The sequence below is a fragment of the Spea bombifrons genome, chromosome 11 (assembly GCF_027358695.1).
Source record: "Spea bombifrons isolate aSpeBom1 chromosome 11, aSpeBom1.2.pri, whole genome shotgun sequence".
In the NCBI taxonomy this organism is placed as follows: domain Eukaryota; kingdom Metazoa; phylum Chordata; class Amphibia; order Anura; family Pelobatidae; genus Spea; species Spea bombifrons.
Window position 1 is genome coordinate 8,435,502 of NC_071097.1, and position 21,495 is coordinate 8,456,996.

The following is a 21,495-nucleotide window of genomic DNA, read 5'->3' on the forward strand; positions in this document are numbered from 1 at the left end:
ACTTCCACTGTTTACGAGAAAGAGGGATATTTCTTATATTTAACCCTCATCTAACTTTATAGGGGCTGGGAGATTAGCAATCGCAATATCACCTCTACAATTTACTTATAATCTTTTTTACTTGTTGTCTTACGTCCTAAAAGTCTTTTAATTATTGTTTTTTCTTACCTGACCTCTCTGTTTCTCATTCATTAACTTTAATGCATTTTTAAAAAAAATGTCCTCACCCTTCAACCTAATCACATAGAGCCCGCCCTATATTTTCTTGGATATCACTCCTGTTAAATTTTATTGGAGTCATACATCTCAGGGCCAAAAGCCCAGCTCTACTGAACACAGGCAGAAACACAGCTGCCTTGTAACATATTAACCCCTTCAGGACCAGGTTTTTGTTACTACGTTTGGGCTAAAAGACCAGAGCAGTTTTTGTGTTTTTGCTATGTCTTTCTTCAACTGTAAATTCTGTAAAATCTTAGTGCAAATTAAAAATTAGTGCACCCACACAAATCATATATTTGTGTGGGTTTTTTTTTAGCGCAAGTTGGATTTTCTTTTGAAATAATAATTATATATTAATAAACCATCAAGTATGAAAAATATCTAAAAATGTGGGGGAAATTGGAAAAAAAGGAAATATTTTCACAGTTTCACCTATAAAAACTTAATATAACCAGTGCAAATGAAAAAAAAATCCTCAAAGTGTTTTTTCCTGTTTTTGGAAACACCTCATATGCCTGGTATTTTCATTTATTTTGGCACTTACAGGGTTAAATATAAATGACGTGCATCGTTGTTTCTAAACAAGATTTTTTTAAAATGTGGTATACTGGGAGTTCCTCCCCAATAGCGGCTAGAAAAAGAAAAACTGCTCAACAAAAGTATATATTTTTTGAAAGATGACATCCCAAAGTATTTTACTTGGGGCATTTTAACACTTTTGATTTAACCTAAAATGGTTAAATCAAAAGTGTTAAAATGCCCCAAGTAAAATACGTGCCCGTCTGTCCTAAACATTGCAGTAAAATGTCATTTTTTTAATTTTTAACAAACCCATTCTATCCGAACACAGTATTTCAGTATTTTTTTTCCTGGGTACATAAAATGACTGAAACAACTTGTGATTTGTATTTAGAAACACCCCCCAAACACAGGAATACCCCATATACATTGGTAGGGCACTGCAGGTTCAAAATTGGAACATGCACATTTCAGTTTTCAAACATGGAATTTTGACATCAGTTTGTTGGGTCCAGGTCTCATCTGAGACACGTAGAGGTCCCATATTTCATTTTAACCCCCTAAAACCATATATTTCCTAAAACTGGGACAGCTCAGGTAATCTAGCGCCTTCCAAATTTAGTCTAACAAAAAAAAAAATCACATCCACTTTGCGGTTTCACCATGTTTATTTTTCTGAGTGGATGTGTGAAAAAAAACCCTTCTCCTTACAGCCGCCGCAACAGAAACCCCTGATATGCCACTCGGCCTCCTGATATGCTTTATGCCCCCCACATAAGACACTTTGCCCCCCCGATATGCCACTCTGACCACCAGATATGCCACTCTGACTGCCAGATATGACACTCTGCCCCCCCCCCCCGACTCACCAATGCATCCTCAGACTCCCTGGTGTCTAGCGGGTGGGCAGCCGGTGGACGTCTGCACAGTGCACGTAGACAACCTCTGCTGCTGCTCCATCATAGAAGCCCCGGCGGAAGTGCTGGCAGCAGCGGAAGTTGTCTGTGCGCATTGCGCAGACGTCCACCAGCTGACAGAGAGGAGGATCCAGGTTCCCTGCAGCACTGCAGGGGATCTGGATCCCTAAGCCTGTTACTTTCCCGCCGCAGGGCTAAATGAAAAAGATTTTTTTTTAAAAAAACACCTGCCCAGCGCCTGTAACTGCATGTCCTGGGTGTCTGGCAATACGAATTGCGCATCCCTGCACTAAACACGATTATAGGCCGCACCCCCACTTTAAAGACTTAAAGTGTGGGGGGGATGCGGCTTATAATCAAGCCATTACGATATTTTTTTATTTTTTTATAGTAAACTAGATAATATGATAAAAAAATAGAAAATCTGAAGAAAACACCTTTCTTCTGAAAAAAAGATGTTTTGTGTGGGTAAAACATACAGCTAAACACGAGCACCGCAAGAGTGTTAAAACAGCCTTGGTCACAAAGGGTACAAAAAAATTAAAAAAACCAGCCTGGTCCTTAAGGGGTTAAAACTATTGGGCTATATATCTCTTTCAATCTGTTATTCTAATCCCCAGTGTATAAGCAGTATGTTCCTTGAATTTATATTTTCATTGTTACTGATAGATTTTGATGAGTTTTTTATCCACAGGCCATCGGTGATGCAACTAAATGCAAAATACTGACATTCTCTGTCAGTGTGATACAATTCTTCTGTCCGATATATCATAACTATCCACATGACCCTCTCTGGATCTCTGTAGACTTTGCCAAAATCCTGGCTAAACTCCTGTTGCAGCCAACAATTGTGGTGAGTCTTATTTAGTTTCACATTAAATACTAATCCAATTGTTATTGTAATATTTTAAAATATATTTTAATTTAGTAATATAGTTTAATATATTACATTTACCAGCAAAATGTGGTAATAGTACCTGATGTCATGCACCAGGTACCTCACAGTACAACCTTTATCCCCTTCATCACTGAAATGTATTTTGTTTACATGGCCTACCCCGTTCAATCTTCTCTGATAGGGTAGTAAAATGGACTGTATCTCCAAAGTTTGGCCACGTTTTGCCAGACAGGCTGAGAAGACCAATCACATCCTAGAATTATCTAACATTCTTTCAGACTTTCTTATACCTCCTACTTATTGAGCTTAGGTGTTTCAGCCACACCCATTGGTAACAAGCATATTAAATGAAGTACATAGAGATGCCACCTCCATAGACAAATAATGGCGTTAGAATAGGTCGTACTGAAGAGCTTAGTGGCTTTATAGATGGCACTGTCGTATGATGCCACCTTTGCTCCAAGTTGGTTAGTGAAGTTTCTGCCTTGCTAGATCAGTGGATGTAGCAGGACAGAACTTTCACAAACAAACAATACCACAATATCACTGAGCTCTTTTATAGACCTATTAGCAATTGGTTGCTGTGAACTGAAACACATGAACTCAAACATTAGGAGGGGTGTCTGGATATCTTTGATTATATATAGTGTATGTGAGCTCTTTGAAATTAAGTCATAACAATAAACAAACAGCCTGCTTCAACTAATGACACATTTATAAAACACACCCTGTAACCATTTACAATGCACAGTGGAAAACGTATGCCAACCCTTGGATTTAGTTTTTGGTTGCCCGGGCTTTTGCAGCAGCAACCCCAATCTTTATGTGTAGTTGTTGCACAATGTTCACTGTTCATTGTTGTTGGGTATAGTAGACCGATCAACAGAGATGTTAGAACGTTTCTTTAGCTGACACTCCTGGGTTCTTCTTAACCTCAGTGAGCATTCCGCACTGTGGTCTGGCAGTCACTATTTTGTTCAAGAAATGGTTCTCATCAGGCAATGCTTCTTGTAAATAACAAAATTAAACTCCAAATTAACTAACTTCAGGTGCTTTTGAAGAGTTTGTTAGCCTAGGGATACTTTTTCCACCCTAAACTGTGAATGTTTACATGGTCTGTTCAATGTGAAGGCATGAAAATGTATGATGGCTTGTGTGTTATTAGCTGAAGTAGATCATTTGTATGTATGCAGAAATCGAACTCATTCCAAAGGGTTCACATACTTATTCCTGCAACTGTATATTTGCCAGCCTTACAATGGTCGCATTTAACGTACCTTTGGTTCTTAACATTTGCTATGTAATTGCTGTTTTTTTAGGAATTACTTTTGAGTGAGAGATCAGATCTTTATATTGCCCAATGTTTGTCTAGAAGTGTTTTGACATTGGGTGAGGCTCCATCAAACAAGCCTATACATCTAATTTTTGGGGTCTGAGTATCCTGTAGTAAACCATTTATTTGGGTAGCCCTTCAATAAAATAACTCATCCTAGAAATTCCTTGGGGCGACAGGTAACAACTGTTATATGTAAAAAGTTATTCAAGTGTAGCTTTAATGCTCCCTCTCATGTCACTTGTAAATCCAGGAACACTGGTTCCATGGGATCAGTTATTGTTATTAGTGCCATCTCCTTCTCATTTTTATTCATTCAGATATAATATTAAATAGCTAGGGATACAACAATAAATAATTATGGGTCAGAACAATGTTAATCATTTTAGTTAAAATTCTGTGAATAGAAGAAACCCTTGATTACACTTGATTCAAAAAGAATTCACCTTATATGTTTGGGAAAAATAATTTTAAATTCATGTTGTTTGGCTCTGTTACCACTTAATGGGGGAAATATAAATTGCCAAATGCAGTCACCAATCTCAGCTTCCATAGGTTGATATAGTTTAATAAATGTTCTCATCTGGATAACCAAGGCCTACTTAAAAATGTCCAATGAAAAAAAAATAGTTTTATTCGAGCATCCAATGAAACCCTTTTCTCCATAGGTGTTCATTAGTCAGTGTAACTAAGACTGAGGTCTTCTATTGTTTATCACTGGCAGTATGATAAGGAGTCAATGCATTTGTTAAGATAACAGAACTAGGACACATACAGTTGACTATTATTGAGCTGTCTGGATACATTATATTAGGTATGAACTAGAACATTTTGTTGGGTTTTATGAAAACAGTCCTTTATCTATTTTTTTTTATGTTTCTCTTGTTGGAGTATTCTGTTGCTGAGGAGAAAAATCAAGATCCAGTGAAAGCGAAACAGCATCAGCATTGCCAGTCTGTACGGAAAGCAATCCAAGAGCTGATGTATCACATTCTTCATGATAGCCTGAACACCATCCCGATTCTGAAGCAAGATCATCTCTTTGAATATCTGCTGGAGGTCATACATTCAGCTTACCTCTTTGTTAATACCAGAATTACTTTATCATTTACAGATTTAAATAACCACAATACATTTGCTGATTTGAATTAAGTATTTGTCAGGGAAGAATCTTTATAATAGAAACATAGAATTTGACAGCCTGTAACAACCATCAGCACTTTATGTATTTAAATGTTTTCATCGTATGCCCTCTCTATTTTACCATTTTAGTAGCCTTTTTCAAAATTATCTCCAGAATGCCAATATGCTACTGGAGTTGGGTATCCACAACTGTACATCGATGCTATATTTGTTTTTTGTATTTTTAGCATCCCAAGTACATTATTGTCAGGATTGGGCTGGGAGTGTAAGAGCAGAGGATAGTCCAAAGCGGTATCGGTAAACAAATTAATAGGTCAGGGGCAGGCAGGGATCAGAGTAAACGGTAGTCCACTGACATACAGGAACCAAAGTTCTGGAACACTGGAGTAAAGTGTTCACAGTTGGAGGGGTTTTTATAGTGCTGCAGGTATCTACTCCTCCCCTGTGCTGAACAAGCTCCTTACTGGATTGGTTACCAGGCAGGGTGAATCCATAGCACTTGGTTCATTAGTTCTGTATGTGGCCTTCATTGGTGGATACTTAATGGGTATTACAGGTGTTACCTCCCCTCCACAGGTGTACTGCATTATGTTGTGGAATAAAGAATGGATGATAACCATAGTTGGCCTTGAAGGGTGACATGCCGATGGAACTATGTAGGTGATTGTTATAGGCAAACTCTGTTGGTAGCAGGGAAAGCCAGTCATCTTGAAGGTGGGTGACATAACAACGGAGCTATTGCTCTAGGGTTTGCTGTGTCTATCCATTGGTTTGAGGATGATATGCGGATGACAGGAGTCTTTGTATGCCCAAACCACGACAAAAGGCAGACCAGAAGTGAGAGGTAAATTGAACAACACGGTCAGAAAGGATAGTCTGTGGCATACCATGAAGACGGAAGATCTCTTTGATGAAAATATCAGCAGTCTCAGAAGCAGTAGGTAATCCTGTTGTGGGAACGAAGTGTGCCATTTTGGTTGGGACAAGATGGCACCTGCTGTAGTCTCTGAGGCATCTACACAACAAATTATTTCTTAGGGTCAGGTAGGACGAGGATAGTAGCCGAGGTAAAATGTTGCTTTAATTCATCAAAAGCTTGCTGTGCTTGAGGGGACCAAACAAACGGTACATGTTTCTTGGTGATGGGAGCGATGAACCCGGAGAACCCTTTAATGAATTTTCTACAGAAGTTTAAAAAACCAACGAATTTCTGTACAGCTTTATTGGAGGTAGGAACGGGCCAGTCCAAGATCCATCTTGATTCTCCCTGGAGTTAACACGAATCCCAAGAACTCAACAGAGGTGGATTATTAAAATTGATGTGTGAGGTGATGTGTATAAATGGCAACCACGCAAGAAGTATTATAATAAAAGGTCATCTGAAGCAGAATTTAACACCTTGCCCAGACCATTATTATCTAAAACATGATGCAGTTTTTCGGAGTCTCAACCAGCAAAAAACAGGGAAGAACAAATTACAAAAACAGATCATCTTTATGCCTACATCAGTGGGTGCAGCACAAAGAACCACATACACAAAAATCCGGAAAATACACTATCAGATTTTCATCTACACAAGAGGACATTTTGTTAAGAGATCTTTCATTCTCTCTCCGTCAGTGGACTTTGACTTATTTGAGACACTAATTGATGTTAATAAGTTTATAAGAGATTTAACGTTAAAGTACTTTTATGATAAAAAGAATGAAGAGTTAGCAACATCAACTTATTCCAGTTAATATACATCATTGCCAGATTTAAATATGATACAAACAAGCAGGCAACCAGTTGATGAGATGGATAGTACAAATGAGAGCCATTGTGACAATATCTCTTCAGTAATTTCCAGAGATACCACAGAATTTTTAGTTAATCAAAAAAAAAACAGACACACAGTCAGTTGTAATCGTATACAACCAGCACAGCCCTTTAGGGAGATTAGAGGCATAATAGGTCTAGAGAAGTTAGAACATACCCCTGTTCTAGCACATAATTCATCAGTATATTATACAAATTTAAAATAAAAATCCTCACAATCCGATATTTGTTAGAGGCCAAGCAGAGAATAGTTTTCAGAAATTGATAGAACAAGATCTGGTTAAATTAGCTGAATGAACAAAAAACAAAATAGGAAAACTACAAATTCTAGTGGTTTAGAGCACAGTCCATATTTCAATCTCACAGTAGTAGAAAATATCGGACAAAGGAGGCAATGTGGTAGTATTAAACACCACAGATTATAAAGCGGAAGCCATTAGACAGCTTGAGGACCCAAATGCCTATGTCTGTTTAATGGTTTTCTAATACAATAAAGGAGCTGGTTCCTTCAGGGTTGCCCACATTTTATCGTATGTCCAAATTACATAACTCTATGGTTAATCCATCAGGACAGCCCATGGTGGCAGGAATTGGGAGAAGGTTTGTCAGAATGGGTGGATACATATCTCCAACCCTTGGTTACCAATTTAAAGGGATACATGTGATGAGGGATAGGGTGCGCAACGCTGGATGTCAGTGCTCTTTATTCCTCAATACCTTATGACAAAGATACATCAGCTTTAGGGTATTTTCTGAATAATTTTTCAGGGTATTCGGTGGCCCTACATTAATTTTTTGCTAAAAGCAGTTGAATTCCTACTTAACAATAACTTAGGCCTATGGACCTACCATTATGTGGCTTTCTGCTGCCCGTTCTCATGTAACAACTTACATTTTTAAATGCCCAATCAGGAATCCCCTTCCGGGTAGCCTCACTGCTGACGTCAGCGGGAAGGTCATTGGAGGACAGGATATCCCCTGTAGGGTCTGTCCAGACACTGTTGGGATATCCGATCTCTCCGATGAGGCATAGACACTGTGATCTCTATGCAAGTCTGTGGGGACTTGCATAGAGATCACAGTATGATTGGGGCAGGGGGATCACAGGGAGGAGAGCGAGAAACCAATCTCCCTGCTGATTGTCCCCCCATGTTTATTGCCACCTAATGAAGTCTAATGAAGTCTTTTCCTTAAATAATTGGTGGAGTTATTTCGATTGTGTTCAGTTTGGCGGTCGCATTGGATCGTTTTCTCTGCATCATTGTTTTGCATTGTTTTTGGCATGCTGTGGCATATACTGTTTTACACAATTTACTACAGTTTGGTGTTTTTCTAGTTTGTTTTTTTTTGTTTATAGCAAATTTGGTTATACCCCCACTTTGGGGTCTTTTGGCATCAGACCTTCTGCCTGTTGCAGTCCTTTTATGGTTTTCTTGAGTGTTTTGGTTTAGGTGTTTGTGGAATCCTCCTGAAGATGGACATCTGTCATCAGAAAGTTGTCTGTGTGCTTTTATTAAAACTTTTTCTTAATCATTTACAAACTTGCCAACATAGGCACAGTTCCTGATGGCACCATTATTTCTACCATTGATGTACAATCCCTGTACACCAACAGTCCACATTGTTACAGTTACAGGAACATAACACAACTAATACAGTTTATACTCAACCACAACTACTACATATTTGGACAGGACTTTTATCACCACAGAATGAGGACTGCAATGAGGGCACACGAATAGCACCACAATATGCTAATCTGTTAATGGCCAAACTGGAAGAGGACTGCATCTCCACTTGCCACACCAAACCACTGGTATATTTCCGCTTCATAGACTATATCCTCGTTACCTGGACTGGTAGCGAAGAGGAACTCCTCAGGTTTCATGAAGACTATAATGCCTTCCATCCCAACATAAACTTGAAACTGAGCTACTCCCAAAAATGTAAACACTACCATTTACATTAAGAACAAGTGTATTCAGATAGAGTAACCTACCTGAAACACAAGTTTGCACCCCAGACATACCAAAAACTCAATCATCTACACCAGATATAATTGTATCTGTTTGGATTCTACAGAGTGATGTAAACATTTTTAGAATCTCAGGAAGGAGTTCATCAACCATGGTACAGTATAAAAATCACAGACTCTCAAATACAGAAATTTATTTTGCCTGAGAAAACCTTCTGAGATATCAGCAGCCACAAAAGAGAGATCAAGTACCATTAGTGGTAACCTACAAGCCACAAATGGAAGCCTTACCCAAGATTTCGAGGGACTTACAAGCAATCCTACACACCGATGAAAGACTTCGGACAACATTCCCACATCCCCCACCAGGAGGACCCTTCACAGAAAAACAGCAAATGGTACCTCTCCCTGCCAACAAAAAATATTTTGAGACCTGTTCAACAGCACAGATAAAATGCTAATGCCATGCTCACACTTGCACCACAAAATCAATGGCTGTTTTTCATGCAAATCGTCTAACGTGCTGTATGTGAAATGTACAGCTATGTATGTGGGAGAAATGGGCCAAGCTTTACACAAACGGTTTAATTTGCCACAGACATCAACCACCCAAAATTTGAATATTAATTTAGAAAAAGCCTGAATATAAGACTACCCTATAGGAAAAAAGTTTTATTAGTAAATATCCACACGAAAACTTTTTTTCATAATTAAGAGACTATGATTGAGAAATTATTTTTGATTTTATTTGCCAAATTGCTCCCAGATATGCCTTATACTCCCCTATGTGCCACTCGGCCCCCTTCAGAAATGCCTTATACCCTATACCCCCAGTTATGCCTCATATCCCCCATTTGCCACCCTTCTTCCCTAAAATGCCTTATACCCCTATATGCCCCCCGACTTACCAATGCATCCCTAGACTTGCCCCGTGCGCCAGGATCCCTGGTGTAAAGTGGGGGCAGCCGGTGGATGTCTGCACGCTGCGCGTAGACAACCTTTGCTGCTGCTGGCCAGGACTTCCGCCGGTGCTTCTATGGTGGAGCACCAAAAGGTCACGTCACGTCGCCATAGAAGCCTCGGCAGCAGCGGAGGTTGTCTGCGCGCATCGTGCAGACGTTCACCGTCTGCCAGAGAGGAGGATCCAGGTCCCCATAGTCTTATAGTCAGATCTCTATTTGAGGCCTGATTATAAGACATCCTTGAATATAAAACGAGGGGTATTTTTCAGAGCATTTGCTCTGAGAAAACCTCATCTTATAACCGAGCAAATACGGTAGATACATCTGTTGGGGAGTCAACCTTGACACAGCTCTTACTACTAATGGGATTGTTCTGCTCTCAAAGGAAGAGAAAAATATGGGAGGTCAAACTGATATGTCAGTTTAATTCCCTACTCACTAGTATAATAGAATTAAATTCCCGAAATAACCTTAAAAATTAATAATCTTCTCACAAACACTGAATTACTACAACCAACTTATTCCTGCTAGCATTTAACACCTTCATGGATCTGGCATGTGTAAAATGGTTTTACTTCCTCCGATACCTCTGTGTTTATTTTACCTTTTTGTAAAGCTGTGAACAGTGCTTTTGTATTTAGGAAATTTGGTTTTAGCAGTTTTAGGAAGGGACCTAACAGCTTGGTCTTGAAAGCTTGCAATTAACCCAAAAAATGGTATCATTGTAAATATACTTTTCCCCTTACAAATTGAATGTCTTCAGCAGAACATCTGTTAAATAACTCTGTATCTCTATGAACCCATCTAAAGTTATTCAGGCCATAAAAGACTCGCCTACATATTTGTTTCCAATTTAAGAAAGCAGCCCTTCTGAGCCCTAAACCCATAGTTTTAGTCCTGTGCATGCATATTGATGCATAGTGAATTCAAAGAGTTGTATTAAAAGCTTTCCTGCTAAATTCCCTCTTAATTTGCCTAAAAAAATGAGTGTTAAGGGTGAGCAGTATAAGCAGCTTGAGTCATGATATCGTTGATTATTAAACAACTTCCTACAAATATAGACAAGCTGCTTAACTCTAAACTTTTTAGACACATTGTAATCCATTAGGCCACCAGGTTTATTGAATAATTACTTTCTACATTGTAAGCACAATACCAAAATACATTAAAATGAATCACTCATTCAACTTGTCTTTCTAGACACAACTGACAGATGGCAGTAGTGAATGTGGTAATCGGTTCCAAACGGAGATCCTACAGTGTGGTATGGAAATATTCTGCTCAATCAGCCAGAGAGGAGAGAACCAGTATTCTGAGCTATTAGGTGAGCAGTGCATTTCTTCAGTACCAGGGTGTATAAAAATCATGATTTGTAATAAAAATAGAAAAGAGGTTTTTTTGTTTACTGAATATTTTAAATTAGAGGATATCAGCAGTTTGCAATATTTTACTGTATTGTTATTGATTGCATGGCAGACTATTCAATACAAAGTTACAATATTTGGTAAATGAACTACATTCACCCCTATAATTTTATGACTAATGTAACCAAACATCCACAACCCCAAAAACTGCAATTTCCCAATGTATATACATATTGCAAATATGGCAAAATAGTTGCATCATTGCTACAGATTAAGTTAACAACAAAAAACGTATGAATATAGTATATAAATGCATATGCTGGATATAATATCCAAAAGAACCAGAAAATTCTTAAGAAACACACATTTTGCAGTTTTTTTCTATCTCTAAGTGGTTTCTCAATTTGAAATCAACCAAACTAAATATTAAAAAAATATATTTCTATTGCTCCAGTGGCTGTAAGTAACCAAGCCACAGCTTTTATTGCATCTACTCTGTATGAGACAACAGCTTCATTAAATAAAAACTCTTGAAACTTAGAAAATGTAGGAAAGAGTAGAAAAGACTTGGCACTTTAATGATTTTTCTTGGCCTAACCATATTGATCCATAAATGTCTTATACAGCGTATATACGGTAATTATATAATCTTACTTACCTAAAGATTCAGTATGGTTCTAGAGGTCTTCAGAACTTTTGTCTGTCCCGTCTCAGGCCTAACTGCATGTTTCTAGGTGTTTTTTTCTATTCTTGATACCAATGCTATCATTTGCTTTCCAAAAGTTATACACTTTGCTTTAATTCCCAACTGTGTGTCTAGGAATACAGTGCAAACAAATATGATCAAAGGCAAAAAAGGGGTTTTAGAGGGAGATCCGAAAAGTGATCTTGCCACTGTGGGAATTGTCTGTCACACTTGCCTTGGCCTAAAGTAAGGACCATCTGAGCGCACATACCGTACTCACATTTGTGCTTTTTATTTTTAAAAGGAGCCATGTTACTAGGAATTGGTAGCCTCGTCCACTTTAAGGGCTGCCATATGTTCATTGTCATTCAAAGGGGGGTAGAAAGTTAGGAGGGGGTTAGAGAGTCAGAAGAGGTAGATAGGAAGTGAGAAGGGGTAGATAGGTATAGATTGGGAGGGAGAGGGGATAGATAGGATAGATTGGGAGGGATAGGGGCTAGATGGGATAGATATGATAGATAGGGAGGGAGATGGGGGTAGATGGGATAGATTGGGAGGGAGATGGGGGTAGATGGGATAGATTGGGAGGGAGAGGGGGTAGATGGGATAGATAGGGAGGGAGAGGGGTAGATGGGATAGATAGGGAGGGGGAGGGGTTAGATGGGATAGATTGGGAGGGAAAGGGGGTACATAGGATAGATTGGGAGGGAGAGTAGGTATATAGGGAGGCAGAGGTGGTAGATAGGGGGGAGGGGGTAGATAGGATAGATTGGGAGGGAGAGGGGGTAGATAGGATAGATTGGGAGGGAGAGGGGGTAGATAGGATAGATTGGGAGGGAGAGGGGGTAGATAGGATAGATTGGGAGGGAGAGGGGGTAGATAGGATAGATTAGGAGGGAGAGGTGTTTATGGGACAAACTTGGCGTACGTTCAGCTGTTTGGGGACAAAGTTGACACAATATGTAATTTGGGTGCTGGTCGGGTTTTATGTGGGCAGTGTGGACACCAGGGTTGGCTTTGGGGTGTGTGACCAGTGATCTATGCCTGTAATTTAGGGTGTTTTATCTATACCTTTAATGCAGAGTTTATATGTAATTTCCAATCGATATATACCTGCAAAGCTGGGTTTTGTGTCACGGTCTTTCCCTGATCTGCAGTCAGTGTGGGAAATATTTCTTTTTTTTGTTGTGGTAGCGGAGGGAGTGATTGCATGCAAGGAAGCGTTGAGCGGGGCCTAACGTGTGTGTGTATATATATATATATATAGTGTATATGTACCGTTTTATAATTGGCCCCCCTACTTTGGTCCCTGGCCCCCCATGTGCCCCCCCTAAATATGAAAGCTGGAGACGCCACTGCTCCCAAACCCATCACATTACATCAATATGCTATAGAAAATCAGGAAAAGATGGGTATGGATGGTGGGCTGATTTGGAGGCGCAATGGGCCACTTGACTAGACTTGCCCCCCCCACGCATACTCGTTCATACACCCTCCCCCACCCCCTTACCTGAACTGCAGATTTCCTGTGCCGCTCACAGACTTCTGCAGGGGCTGCTGCTTCTCTCTTGTCCCGCCCAGGGGAAGCAGGAACGGAGGGGAGTCATGTGACGTACAGTAATGTGACTCCGCTGGGTTCCCGCTTCCCCTGGGCGGTACAAGAGATGTTGCTCGCACATTGCGTGTGACCAATGCACAGCTAAGCAGCAGGCCCCCTGCGGAAGTGATCACAGTTGCTGCAGGCTTTTGTCCCACATAAAAGGCATTTAATTTTTATTTTTAATGTATATGTTGTATATTTGGGGAGAAGGCATCATCCAGCATGCACCTGATCACATTTTCCTAGTTGGCTGATTATTGTGTATCTATTTAAATATTTGTAAATTATTTTGTCACTTGTAGAGAAATGAAGGATAGGAAAGAATGCTTATAATTGTATGCTCACTTTGCTTTTATGTAACAAGCGCCACAATTGTTAGTTTGATCTCTTTTGTTAACAATATCTTTCTCTTTATTACATTATATTTTGAGACACAGGTACAAGTGATTTCCCTTCCGGCCCAGCCATTGCAAACCTTTCGTATTTCAGCCAAAAACTTCTAGAGAAGATGCACTGGGGGGTCTTTATGGCTGATCCCTGTGAGATTCTGATATTCTTCGTCAAGCAAATCACGGCTGTAAGACAACTCTTGTAGTATGAGTCATATGAATTGCTAGTACCCTCTATCCAAAGAACTACCATTATACAGTGCACCTGAAAAGGGAAACTATTGTGGGATCACTGCTCTTAAACACATTTAATTCCATTAAGCAAAAATTTCCGGGGTCTGCTACCCCTCACTAACACAGAACCTAGTACGGAGCATAGTCATTGGAAGTATGTACATATGAAAAAGGATATCCTGCAAGGGGGTGGAACATTCTTTACAGTTCCTTGTATTTTTTAATTGAAGCATTTCATTTGCAATGGGTTTGCAATATTTTAAACCTGCTGAGATTTCCCCTTTAAATTTTAAAGCAACTTTACTAAAGGTAGAAAGGCATGCAGTGTGTTTGCAGTGACTTGAAGAAACACAGCACATTTTTTTTTTTCCTGATAAACTTAAACTGATGTACACCTCTCCAAACATCTGCAACCCCAGTGAGAGATGCTAAAACCCTACCTTCAATACTTGGAGAAATTCAGAATAAATGAATTATTAAATACAGCGATAAACAACACATATGAAAGATAAATAATACAGATTTTACATTTTTGCCTCTTTCTTACTCCACATTCAGTCTCACTATGTCTGTACTCTTGTATGTTGAAAGGTGACGCATACAGCCGCTCCTTGTAACAGGGACAGCCTCTTCAGCATGCTGTACGGCTACCTGAATCGCAGCATCCTGTACTGCCTTTCCAGGCCTAGGCACACAGCATCAGAGCTGCTCAGCCTGCTGAAGGTCCTACAACTTCTCTTTTCACGTTGGGATGACATCTTCACCACATACAACTCTAGCCCCAGCTTTACTGCCTGCCTAATACACTGCCTGCTTCAGATCTACACTGGGAGGTATGTTACTTTGTGTTTATTCTCACTGAGAAAACAAAGAAATGTACACACAGTGTGACAATATACGAGGGTCGTTCAAAAAGTTTCCACACTTTTTTTTAACTCTATTTATTTCAAAACAGATTACATAAAAAAACAAATTACATCACTTTTCTACATAGTCGTTTGTGATGCAATTTTCATCTTCTTGAGAAAATCTTCTCGATAACGGGCCATGTGTCGGGAACAAAGTCTAAGCACTTGTACTTATGCTCCCTGTCAGCGGCTTATGGACCCATCTGGCACATATTTTACTTAACTTAAGGCTGTCAATGAATCAGAGCATAGGCAGATCCAACACTCACATTCAGCTTTCCTGCAACCTCTTCAACTTTTATTTTTCTGTAGCTGGACGTCTGGAGCGGTCTGCATCCACTCATAGACGACTCTACGAGAGAGAACTTTATCCCCATACTGAGCACACATGCGATGATTAATTTGTACTCCCATCAAACCTTCTGCCCACAAAAAGCGTATGACAGAAAGCTGTTCCTCTATAAGTTTTGCAGCCATCTTCACCCCAGGCTGAAAACTCTTATACTAAGCTGCAAGGGCCGCCGTCTTGCCAGACAGCACTAGTCACATGACACGCTAAGACACAACCAATTATTACTCCTCCTGCCTTCACCGTTTCCAACGAAAATATAAAAGTGCGGAAACTTTTAGAATGTCCCTCGTATAAATAGGGTAACACTGTAGGGGTGATAGAGTTAGAGCAAAACTGTTTGTGTTGTTCAAATGTGTATTATTTTTGTTGTTGAAATGGTCAATAGCACACTCCCATTAAAGTATATATTGTGCCAAAGAAACAAAGCAAGACATTTCTTTATGGCATACTACATCAACTGTTACGATAAATAACAATATAAGCCTGTAACATATGTATTATAAGAGAAGCGAACAATACAGGTAAGAAAACCATGCATTTTAGTTTTTTTTTTTCTTGGATTATAATCACTTCTCGTGAACTCTTTATTGATTGGAATGTGTAACAGAACGAAGATATGGAGAAAATGATCCAATGCTGTGGGGATTGAGACGTAGTCCAAACAACACCACCAGAACCCAGATACGAAAATGAATTTATTAGTTGCGATAGACACAGCCTACAATTAAGAGCCATAAGGCTTGAAACGCGTTAGGCCAGTTTTCTACTCCCTGCTGTTTGTCCCCCCTGTCTATTGCAACTAATGAAGTCCTTTTCGTATCCAAATTCTTTTGGTGTTGTCTGGACTATGTTCGGTTTGGCGGTCTCATTCCCCACAACGTTGGATCTTTTCCTCCATATCTTTCTTTTGTATTGTTTTCGGCTTTTGTGGTTTTCACAAAACCAAATGTGTTAAAATCGATTTGCTCTTCTTTCGATCAATCCTGGTCTAGAGTTGTTTCACTTTGTTCATTGTGAGCTTGTGAATTTTAAACTTGGTTTCTATACAAAACTCAGTTTATTTTCATATTCTTGATAACTAATATTCTGTCTCAGTCACCCCCAGGGATTTGGTGTGAAGACCAAGCCGAGGAGACATTCCTGGCAGATGATCTTCCTTTCCGAGGAAGAGGAGCAAATAACAGAATGCCCTCCCCTTCAGGAAGGTATGTGTTTTAATGTAGGGAAGTTTATATTTACCAAAGGGTGAGATGGAAGGAGAGTTCTGGGTTTGACCTTCTGAATTCATGTCAGTGAATACCTAAGCCGGTCCTGCATTACATTATATATATATATCGCCAGAAGATTCTGTACTACTGTTTCAATAAGTGTTATAATATAATTATAAATATAAGTCACACACAATAACAAACTGGTACAAAAGGAAAAGAGGGCCCTGCTCTTGTGAGCTTACAATTTAGTCTGTGGAAGAGGGGGTAATGAAACAATGGGAGAGGACTGCTTGTATGGGAATGAGTTGATAGGGTCTGGATAATCTGCTAGTTGACCGTTCAGATGGCTTGATTAAGATGATGACTGAGAGTGTTGGGAAGAAAGGTTGTATGCTTCTTGAAAAAAGTGGGTTTCCAGAGACCTGTTGAAAGGAGCAGCTTCTGCTAGTGTTTCCTTCACATTTGGTGCCCTACCAACAGTGGATGGAGCAGAGGTACGACGGGCTTAAGCGGAGTACACTCAAGGACCTGCTGGAGTCTCAGGAACAACGTGTTAGCAACAAATCTAAAGCAGGCTTAATCAGTGAGTTAATGGAGGGAGTTCATGCTAGCAGTGTGTCGTCAGGTTCAGAGAGCTCAGATGTTCAGCTGGCCCCCCGATCCTCCCCAAGAAATTATGCTTGGATCATCAGCGAGGCTACTCAGCTAAGGATGGCAGCGCTCCAACGTTCCCAGGAGGAGTCTGCATCAGCAGCCCTCGTCGCTACTCCAACCAGGAAAGGTGACTGTCAGGGTTCTCCAGGGACACAGGAGTATTAGCGCAGTAGCGGAGTAGGACAGGGCCTGGTGCAGGGCGACTGCACTCTCCTGGGGGTTGGGCACCTAGGATAGTGCAGCCACAAACCAGGGCCCTGGCATAGCAGCAGTCCAGAACAAAGCAGAACTAAACTTATCTGGATGTGGAATTCCGAACAATACTTGGATATGTCCAGCAGACACCCTGGAGCAGGCATGAAACATAACGGAACATAGAAATGGGCAAGATGCTGCAGGCTGGGAGTACGGAAGCTAAGCAGAGTATCATCAGAAATGTAGCAAGCAAGGAGGACCGAGCAAGGAACGGGGAGACCGACCAAGGAACATAACCAGACAAGACATACATGATACAGGGCACAACAAAGGACAGGGAACAGGGCAAGGAACACAGGGGATGGAGTGAGGAGCCAGAATCCTCGTACGCTTCTCCTTTAAGCAAGGATAGGACATCTTAACTGGGACATGGGGAGAGGAGAGAGGAACCGAAATCCTCAGATGATTCAGGGAAGGGAGGGCAAAGGTACATAAGAGACAGACAAACATGAATACAGAAGCTAGCCTAGGACTATGTGATAACAATTGGAGATTCCGTCACATCTTGAGCTATCGATCTGTATCATGGGATGGCTGCCGCTCCCCGGGAACACCCCAAAATCAGTGACTTTGTGTTGTGCAGGTATTACTGGCCATAGTGGCCAGACTATGGCTGCATGCTGTTTGGTCAAGGCATTGTTTGCTAATGTGATCATGCTCTGATCCAGATTACACCGTGGGGAGGATGTTATGTTACACCCTTATGGTGTCAATTTTGTTTTTAAAGAAAAAAAAGAAAGGCTTATGTGGATTTCTACATGCTTTTGCAATGGGGCACCATGGAAATGTCAATGGATTACTCAGCTATCATATGCACTAAAATGCTGGAGTCCCTTTAATGTTATACTTTGTGTCTGTTGAGATAAAATGTACTTCCATACAAGCAGTGCTTCACCTATTAGGTGCAATTTTTATCAGAACTGTTTCTTAAATGCCATCATATGTATTTACCTTAGAGGGTAAAGGTTTTGAAATGCTGTGGTGATGCATAAAGTAAGCATCAGCACAGTACAAGACATTGACCATAGTGCCAGTGCAGGTCAAAGTTTAAAGTCATACCTTTAATATGCTTTAAAACTCTAATGTAATTGAATGTTTAAGGTGTTTTAATCATGCTTTTGCTCGGTCCTTTGTTAGTATTTTATACAGTTTTGTCCAACATTGGTATTTGGTCTTCAAGTGGTACTCACTTGTTGGCCCATCAGCTATGTGTGCCTCACTTACACAAATTATCTTGATTGTTCATATTTACTACCTGCCACTTCTTCTCAGTACACACTCAGGTTCTTCAGGCCATCCAGACTGTGTGGATGCAGCTGATTGTTCACAGAAGGCAAGTATTGGAGGAGCACTACAAGGTGGACCTGTCCACCAAGCAGGGAGAAATCCAAATTACGCAAGTCACCCCAATGTGGGAGGAAATGGCATCAAAATGTTGGCAGCAATACCTGGGTAATAGTTCAATTTGTATATGCATATGCCTGGATTCAAGTTAAAATAGTTTTATTTTTTGCTTCACTGTATGCATAAACACTGTTGAGTACCATAATTCTAGTTCCTAGTTTCATCAAAAATATCATTACTCAAGTTTCAGAGAAAAAGAACCTGAAGATTAAAAGGCGAACATCAACTGTTCTAGAGAACAAGGCTGTCCATGGCTTGCATGAAATGAAGGAGCAAATGACAGACCTCAAACTTAAGGTGAAGTAACACTGTTTGTTTGTTGCTTACTTCTAAATTGACCATCCTTGAAAAGTTTTACCCTAATTAGAGTGCCCTTCACAAAGATTTGAGGCTCTAATAGTGAGTACACAATTTGCCTGTGGTGGTGTCCTACAGTCATTATTCCTGCCTTGTGCCAGCCTAAAGCCAGCTATGTCTGAAGCTTTAATAAACTAGGAAGTGGGCCTGTGCCAGCAATTATGTTGGAGAATAGTTTCCTGCAAATAATGAATAACAAGAGTGGAAGCAAATGGATCTGGTGAAAACTGTTTTACTAGACAATAGATGACAATTTAAAGTAAATCGTTTATAGCATTTTTTTTTTACATTTAAATCTAAATATTGGTAAAGGCCACTAAAGTAGGAGTTAAGTGCTCAGTGTCAATGTTCTTGTCTTAAAAAGCTCACAATCAATTTCAATTTAGATTTAAGACTTTTGGTTTCCGGGGCAGCACCTATTTGAATGAAAGAAGCAATCCCTCCTTCATGTTTGGCTTGTGACAGATCAATCAATACAGCAAAGTCTACAATTAGCCTGTGTCACGTTAACCCTTTAAGGCTGAGGACTCATAGGGGTATGTTTCAGTTGGGGAGGTGGGCACTGTTGCATTTCTGGGGCGGCTCATTGGGGGGGAACAGGGTGACCGAGAAACCCTGCCTGGTCTGCTGAAACCAGGCTCCCATGGACAAGTTGGCTATGGGGGCTCTACAAGCCAGGAAATGCTCTATGCGCCTGACCGGGACCTAGCTGCAAATTCATGGAACTGTGCGCCGGCTAGGAACCGCGGCCGCCGACAATTGGAACAGCGTCGCTACGGGTGCCCTTTGCCCCACCACATTGCTCTTTTGAGGATACATTAAGCTTGTGATGAGCAACACTCGGTGGTGGTTACAGAGAGGGAGCTCGTTCGGGAACCCTGGTTTTATTACTAATCTTTAGAAGTGGGGATTACCCAGCCGTGGCTATGGAACTCTGGCCCGGCTACCGTGCAGGCTCTTCCCTGGGATGTTTAACGCTGTCGCTCCGGGTCCCGACGTTAGATCACGTTGCTTTTTGGATCATAAAATCTTCGGACCCTGAGCTCTCCATTGGTACCCCGGGATCGATGCCGATCACTCGGGATTACTTCGAAATAGTGACTCTTTGTCGGGTGGGCATTGCTGGCCATAGAATTGTATGGTGGCGCCGGGCTGTTTGGTGGTTGATGGGATTATACCTTTAATCCTATCATGTTTTTATATATGTGTGCTGTTCTCAATAAAGAGAGTTCTGTTTTACCCCTACACTAAGTCTCGGCTAGTGCTTGTGGGAATAGGAAGGGTAAATCCCTTAAGCAATTAAGCTTTGAGAGGAAAGGAAGATCTCTATGGCGGAGCTACTCAGTGCGGGTACGGGTCTCAGTCACAGCCTGTTTATTCCTGCTGATTGTCCAACTGTCCATTCCACCATAAGGCAAGCCTGCCAGTGGTTTGCAGGGACAAATTAATTATGGAGCAAAAGGTGTAATTGCGCCAGGACCCCTGGTGGCAAGGGGCCTCCACTCGCTGCTTACATGCTGCAGTGAAAATTATTTGAGCAGGAATATGGTTATGGTGGGTAGTGTGGGGACCCAGAAAGGGCACACTAGGTGCACTAAAAATCTATTCAGATTTTGGGGTGCTGCTGAGATGACCAAAATGTATGTACAACAAAGCAAAGAATCAGCTTTGGAAACAGCAAATACTGTGTAAAACCCCATATCTGAGCCATAAATATTGCTTTATTAGGATAGGACCAAAATTGTGGTACTTTGATGTAGTGGCGAGCTAATCATTGAATTTTATAGCCATATAGTTTGACTTTTAAATTGTAGTTGCTGAGTGTACACTGACTCCTTGCTTTGTTGTATGTACATATTGTTCTTTTCAGCAGCACACCAAAATCTGAATTGATAGATTTGCTTCCCTTTTTGTACTTTGTGTGTGTGTGTGTGTGTTAGGATATAAAAGGGTCCCAAATGGGATTTCTAGTTATGGTGCACTGCTCTCTTCTATGGAAAAAAATGTTAATGAGTAAAAAAAGTGTAAAAAAACAGTATGTATATAATCAAGCACATTTGCATGCCTTCTCCTTTGGCAGTAGAATGGTTCATACTGAACACTCAGTGACTTTAAACGTGGCACTACCATAGGATGCCACCTTTGCCACAAGTCAGTTTGTGATATAGGTACCCTGCTAGATCTACTCTGGTCTACTGTAAGTGCTATTATTGTGAAGCCTTAGAAATAACAACGACTTAACCACTAAGCTGTAGACCAGGAATACTTAGGGAGCGTGGCTGCCAGGTGCTGAAGCAC

At 40.5% G+C, this 21,495-nt stretch overlaps 1 protein-coding gene across 1 annotated transcript in view; it reads left to right on the forward strand.

The window, feature by feature from the left end:
* The window catches only part of WDFY4 (WDFY family member 4), a 208,753-nt gene that overhangs the window by 125,798 nt on the left and 61,460 nt on the right, over positions 1-21,495 (forward strand). Inside the window, exons 33-39 of the mRNA XM_053449912.1 lie at positions 4,778-4,945; positions 10,985-11,108; positions 13,871-14,010; positions 14,648-14,889; positions 16,412-16,521; positions 18,709-18,888; positions 19,025-19,137. Coding sequence (XP_053305887.1) covers positions 4,778-4,945; positions 10,985-11,108; positions 13,871-14,010; positions 14,648-14,889; positions 16,412-16,521; positions 18,709-18,888; positions 19,025-19,137 — 1,077 coding nt within the window. The remainder of the gene's footprint in view (positions 1-4,777; positions 4,946-10,984; positions 11,109-13,870; positions 14,011-14,647; positions 14,890-16,411; positions 16,522-18,708; positions 18,889-19,024; positions 19,138-21,495) is intronic.